At 42.4% G+C, this 6,461-nt stretch overlaps 1 protein-coding gene across 9 annotated transcripts in view; it reads left to right on the top strand.

The window, feature by feature from the left end:
• The window catches only part of zcchc17 (zinc finger, CCHC domain containing 17), a 15,478-nt gene extending 9,393 nt beyond the window's left edge, over positions 1-6,085 (top strand). For all 9 annotated transcript variants that reach the window (XM_048616596.1, XM_048616599.1, XM_048616593.1 and 6 more), the window contains exon 8: positions 4,420-6,085. In XM_048616596.1, coding sequence (XP_048472553.1) covers positions 4,420-4,617 — 198 coding nt within the window. In that variant the 3' untranslated portion in view covers positions 4,618-6,085. The remainder of the gene's footprint in view (positions 1-4,419) is intronic.
• Positions 6,086-6,461: the final 376 nt, after the last annotated feature.

Here is a 6,461-nt window from a genome sequence, read left to right on the forward strand (position 1 = left end):
CTGCACCTTGTTGTCTCGGATTCTCCAGCATCTGCAGTTCCTACTATCTCCAGTCTATCCAACCTTTGTTCATAGCTAAAATTCCTCCATACTAGGCAATATCCTGCTAAACCATTTTCTGTGGCTTCTCCAAAGCATCCACATCCTTCTGGTAGTGTGGTGGCTAGAACTATATGCAATATTTTACATGTGGCCAAACTAAAGTTCTATAAAGCTGCAGTCCTTATTCTTATACTCAGTGCTCCTTCCACAAAGTCAAGCATGCCATAGGCATTTTTTATTACCTTAGGTATCTGCGTAGCCACCTTGGTGATCTGTGGACCTGCACACCAAGATCCCTCTGCATATCAATACTCCTCGGGGTTCTGCCATTCACTGTATAATTTCCACCTGTACTTGACCTTCCAAAATGCATCACCTCACGTTTGTCTGGATTCATCTCGTTCTGCCATTTCTCTGTCCATGCCTCCAACTGATCTATATCCTGCTGTATCCTCTGACAATCCTCCTCACTACCTGCAACTCCACCAATCTTTGTATCGTCTGCAAACTTACTAACTAGATCACCTCTGTTTTCCATCAAATCATTTCTGTAGATCATGAACAGCAGAGGTCCCAGCACTGATCTCTGTGGAACACCACTAGTCACAGATCTCCATTCCAAAAAGCATCCTTCTGCTACCCTCTGTCTCCTACGACAAAGCCAGTTCTGTATCCATATTGACAGCTCATCCCTGATACCATGTGATTTCACCTTTTATACCAGTCTTCCATCAGGGACCTTGCCAAAGGCTTTGCTGAAATCCACATAGTCAACATAAACTGCTTTTCCCTCTTCATTCATCTTCATCACCTCCTCAAAACACTCGATCAGGTTAGTGAGGCATGACCGCCCCTGCACAAAACTGTGCTTTTTATCGCTAATCAGTCCATTTGCTTCTAAATGCTTATAGATCTTGCCCCTGAGAATCTTTTCCAATAATTTCCCTACCAATGACGTGAGGCTCACAGGCCTGTAATTTCCTGGATTATCCCTGTTACCCTTTTTAAACAATGGGACAACATTAGCTATTCTCCAGTCCTCTGGAACCTGACCTGTGGCCAAAGAGGATACAAAGATTTATGTCAATGCTCCAGCAATTTGTTCTCTTGCATCCCTCAATATTCTGGGATAGATCCCATCAGGACCCGGGGACTAATCTATCTTAATACTTTTTAAGACATACAGTTGCTTCCTTTTTAATAGCTCACAAATTCGACACTCCCTTCCCTGAGATCATCCTCCACCAATTCCTTCTCTTTTGTGAATAATGATACAAAGTATTCATTTAGGACCTCCCCTACCTCTTCTGGTTCTACACATGCATACATTCCTCCTTTTGTCCTCAAGTGGGCCAACCCTTTCCCTGGCTACCCTCTTGCTTTTTATATATGTATATAAAGTCTTGGGATTCTCCTTAATCCCGTTTGTTAATGACTTTTCATGACCCCTTTTAGTCCTTCTAATTCCTTGCTTAGGTTCTTTCCTAGTTTCCTTATATAATTAAAGGGCTTTGTCAGTTCCTGTCCTCCTGGACCTTAAATATGTTTCCTTTTTTTTTTTGACTAAGGTCATGACATCCCTGGTCATTCCAAGGTTCGTGTAACTTGCCATACCTGTCCTTCAGTCTTGCAGGAATGTGCCGCCCCTGAACTCTTATCAACTGCTGTTTGAAGTACTCCCAAAAGTCCAATGTGGATTTACCCTCAAACAGCCTCCATTCAACACTCTCCACTTCCTGCCTAATATTGTCGTAGTTTACCTTCCACCAATTTAACACCTTCACCCAAGGACTGCTGTTATCCCTGTCCTCAAGTAACTTAAAACTCGTGGTCAGTACTCCTGAAGTGTTCCGCCCACTGAAACTTCACTCACCTGGCCAGGCTGATTTCCCAAAACCAGGTCCAGTATAACCCTTTCCCTGGTTGGACTGATTATATACTGTGTCAAGAAACCTTCCTGAATGGTCCTTGCAAATTCTGCTCCATTCAAGCCCCTAGCACAAAGTGAGTTGCAGTCAATACAGGGAAAGTTAAAATTACCCACCGCAACAATCCTGCTGTTTTTAGATCTTTCTAAAATCTGACTACATATTCTCTGCTCTAACTCACGCTGGCTGTTGGGAGGCCTGTAGTATAGCCCCATCCTTGTGATTTCACCTTTCCTATTCCTGAGTTCTACCCATGCTGCCTTGCTGCACAAGTCCTCTGATGTATCCTCCCTGAGTACAACTGTGAGATACCCCTTTACCAGCAATGCAACTCCCCCACCCTTTTATGTCCCTTTTTATCACACCTGAAACATTTAAATCCTGGGACATTTCGCTGCCAGTCCTGTCCCTCTTTCAGCAAAGTCTCTGTGATCGCAATAGTGTCATAGCTCCAAGAACTAACCGATGCTCTGGGTTCATCTACCTTGCCAGCATTTGGCCGATTATCCCTTTAAACCCTTCCTATTCATATATCCATCCAGATACCTTTTAAATGTTGTAATCGTATCAGCATCCATCGCTTCCTTTGGCAGCTCATTCCATATGTGCACCACCTTCTATGTGAAAACGTTACCCCTTAGGTCCCTTTTTAAATCTCTTCCATCTCACCTTAAACCTATGCCGTCTAGTTTTGGACACCCCCCACCCTGGGCAAAAGACCTTGGCTATTCACCCAATCCATGCCCCTCATGATTTTATATACCTCTGTAAGGCCATCCCTTAGCCTCCAATACTCCAGGGAAAATAGCCCCAGTTTATTCAGCCTCTCCCTATAACTCAAACCCTCCAAACCTGGCAACATCCTTGTAAATCTTTTCTGAACCTTTTCAAGTTTAACAACATTAGAGGGAGGCAATGGCCTAGTGGTACTATTGCTAGACTATTAATCCAGAATCCAGCTTTCCTTCTTTCAGCAAAGCCTCCATAATCGCAATAATGTCAAAGCTCCAAGTGAGGTAGTAAGATCTGCCGATGTTGGAGTCAGAGATAACGGTTTTCTGAAGAAGGGTCCTGACCCGAAACATTAGCTTTCCTGCTCCTCTGATGCTGCCTGGCATAGCTCCAAGTACAAATCAAAGCTCTGGTTTCATCTACCTTGCTAGCATTTGGCCCATATCCCCCTAAACCCTTCCTATTGATAAGTACCGATCCAGATGCCTTTTAAATATTGTAATTGTACCAGCCTCCACCACTTCCTCTGGCAGCTCATTCCATACATGTACCGCCCTCTGCATGAAAATCTTACCCCTCAGGTCGCTATTATATCTTTTCCCTCTCTCCTTAAAGTTATGCCCTCTAGTTCTGGACTTCCCAACGCCAGGGAAAAGATCTTGTCTATTTTCCCTGTCCGTGCACCTCATGACTTTATAAACCTCGATAAGGTTACCCCTCAGCTTCCGATGCTCCTAGGAAAATAGCCCCAGCCTATTCAGCCTCTCCCTATAGCTCAAACCCTCCATCCTGGCAACATTCTTGTAAATCTTTCTGAACCCTTTTAAGTTTCACAACATCCTTCCTATAGCAGGGAGACCAATATTGAATGCAATATTTCAAAAGCTGCCTAACCAATGTCCTGTACAGCTGCAACATGACCTCCCAACTCCTTTACTCAGTGCACCAACCAATAAAGGCAAGCATACCAAACACCACCTTCACTATCCTGGCTGCCTGTGACTCTAGTTTCAAGGAACTATGACCCTGCACTCCAAGATTTCTTTGTTAAGCAACTCTCCCCAGGACCTTGCCATTAAATGAATAAGTCCTGCCCTGTTTTGGCTTTCCAAAATGCAGCATCTCGCATTTATCTAAATTAAATTCCATCTGCGACTTCTCGATCCATTGTACTCCCTGCCATAGGAAGGATGTTGTGAAACTTGAAAGAGTTCAGAAAATATTTACAAGGATGTTGCCAGGGTTGGAGAGTTTGAGCTGTAGGGAGAGGATGAATAGGGTGGTGCTATTTTCCCTGGGATGTCAGATACTGAGGGGTGACATTATAGAGGTTTATAAAATCATGAGGGGCATGGAATAGGATGAATAGCCAAGCTCTTTTCCCTGGGGTGCAGGAGTCCAGAACTAGGGGGCATAGGATTAATGTGAAAGGGGAAATATTTAAAAGGGCCATCTTTTCACACCGAGGGTGGTGTGTGTATGGAATGAGCTGCCAGAGGAAGCGGTGGAGGCTGATACAATTATGACATTTAAAAGGCATCTAGATAGGTACATGAATAATCAGGGTTTAGAGGGGTATGGGCGAAATGTTGGCAAATGGGACTAGATTTATTTAGGATATTTGGTTAGCATGGCTGAGTTGGACTGAAGGGTCTGTTTCCATGCTCTCTGACTCTTTCTCCAATGCTGGTGCAAATAAAGGTTTGATCTTCTACAGGATAAAGTAAAGAAACAGAAGAAAAGTAAAGGCAAGTTACCTTTGTCTGATTCTAATTCTTCTGAATCGTTGGACTCAAACAGTGAGGAGGACAATCCAGCTGTCAAGGCACATAAGCATTTGGAAAAAATTGAACGATCGCACAAGAAGAAAAAGCATAAAAAGCACAAGCATAAGAAATCCAAAAAGAGAGATTAAGTCATAGTATCTAGTGCAGAAAACTGGAAATTTTACACTTGTGATCAAGCTGTGTATGAAATCTCCACTCCAACAGTTTGGAATGATGTGTTCTTATTTTCTTAGTAATTTCCTCTTATTGTATTTGCTCCCAAGTCTGAACTGAATTTTGAAATACACCAAATGTGTTATTTTGCTGTGGGAAAAGGTTATTACAAAATGAAACCGATTATTTATTTTCTCTTTAAATATTTTCCATGTCATGTGCAATGCACAATGGTTTGGACTGATGAATGATGAAATTTGGATGATAAATTAAATCCCTTGCCCGTGTAACTGCATTGAGTAAAAATAATGTAGAAATACTTAATCCAAGTCGTTCAAAATTCCTTTACCTCCTATTTTAATGAAGTTGTAAACTACTTATTTTGAATGAAATAACATCTTCATTAAAAAAACTAGGCAAAAGGAAAAAGAACTTGTCACCAGTATAGTAAATGTTCATACACTAGCACCACGTTATCAGTCCACTGCAGTGCATTGATAATATTCAATGATTTTATTACATTACCATATCTGTAATATAACTAAACCGATTTTAATAGAATGGGATTAGCTTTGATTTTTAGTTGGAGATCAAACCTTTTCAATGAATAGAATGTTTGAAAGCATATGTTCAATGACAAAGCAGTGTAGCAGATTGAGATATTTCTGGAACATCCTGTTTTGGTAATGCATGTTACCCTTTCCGCAGATAGTGCCAGATCTATTAGGTTTCTCCAGCATGTTCTCTTTCTATTTCAGAGTCCCAGAATCTGCAGTATTCTGCTTTTATTATTTTATGTTGGTGTACTTTAGTTTAAAGGTACAGCGGTCATAGTCCTGTTGTCTCATTAGAGTGAGACGACTGGTGGTGAGTCTAACCTGAGGGTCACCACACCTTTGGATGGACAAGGTTGAGAAGGCAGGGCCTTCTGATGATCTCAGCCAGTACTGGAATCATACCCGCACTGCTGGCATCACTCTGCATCGCAAGCCAGCATTCCAGCCAACTGAGCTAACCAACTGACTGTTGCACATCCGTCCTCCCCAACTCCTTATACACGTTTGAAGTTTTCTTTCTTTTTTACTTTTTTCAAAAGTAATCATTTAGTGTACTCTGTATATCAGGCAAAACTAACCTGTGTTATGGTAATCCCATAAGTAGATTGCAGGTTTGACATGTTCCAGAAATGAGTGCAGGGCTAGGGATATGGCATGCTCTGTGGATCTGTTACATTGGTAGGCAAATTGAAGGGGATTGAAGCGTACTGGGAGACTGGAGTTGATGTGGATCATGACGAGCTTTTCAAAGTACTTGATGATTATTGAGATCAGAGCGACTGGGTGGTTGTCATTAAGACACATGTTGATTGATTTGCGTCCTGAACAGCAACATCCAGTGTGTTATTCTTTTCTAATTAATAAACAATAAGTCCTCCACACTTGATAGGTCAGATGTGGACACGATGCTTATTCACCCAACTGTGCTCAAGTCACACACAGTTATAGTTGCTTTTGGAAAAATTGTCCCCTTTCTTTTCTTTGGTTACCAGGGGTAAGTGGGAATGTGAGGTAGTAGTTATGATCAAATCAACCTTCATTTTATTGAGTGGTGGAGCAGGCATCTGGGGCTGAATGGCCCATTTGGGGTGGTGGGTGGTGGTGGTGGTGGTGGTGGTGGTGCTGGGTAGGGGGGGTGGTGATAGGTGGGCACCAGTCAGATTAAGTTATAATCTTCATTAACAAGACTCTTCCTGTCATCAACAAGGTGCAGGGCTGGATGAACACAGCAGGCCAAGCAGCATCATAGGAGCAGAGAGGCT

Source organism: Rhincodon typus, chromosome 35 (genome assembly GCF_021869965.1).
Source record: "Rhincodon typus isolate 14 chromosome 35, sRhiTyp1.1, whole genome shotgun sequence".
In the NCBI taxonomy this organism is placed as follows: Eukaryota; Metazoa; Chordata; class Chondrichthyes; order Orectolobiformes; family Rhincodontidae; genus Rhincodon; species Rhincodon typus.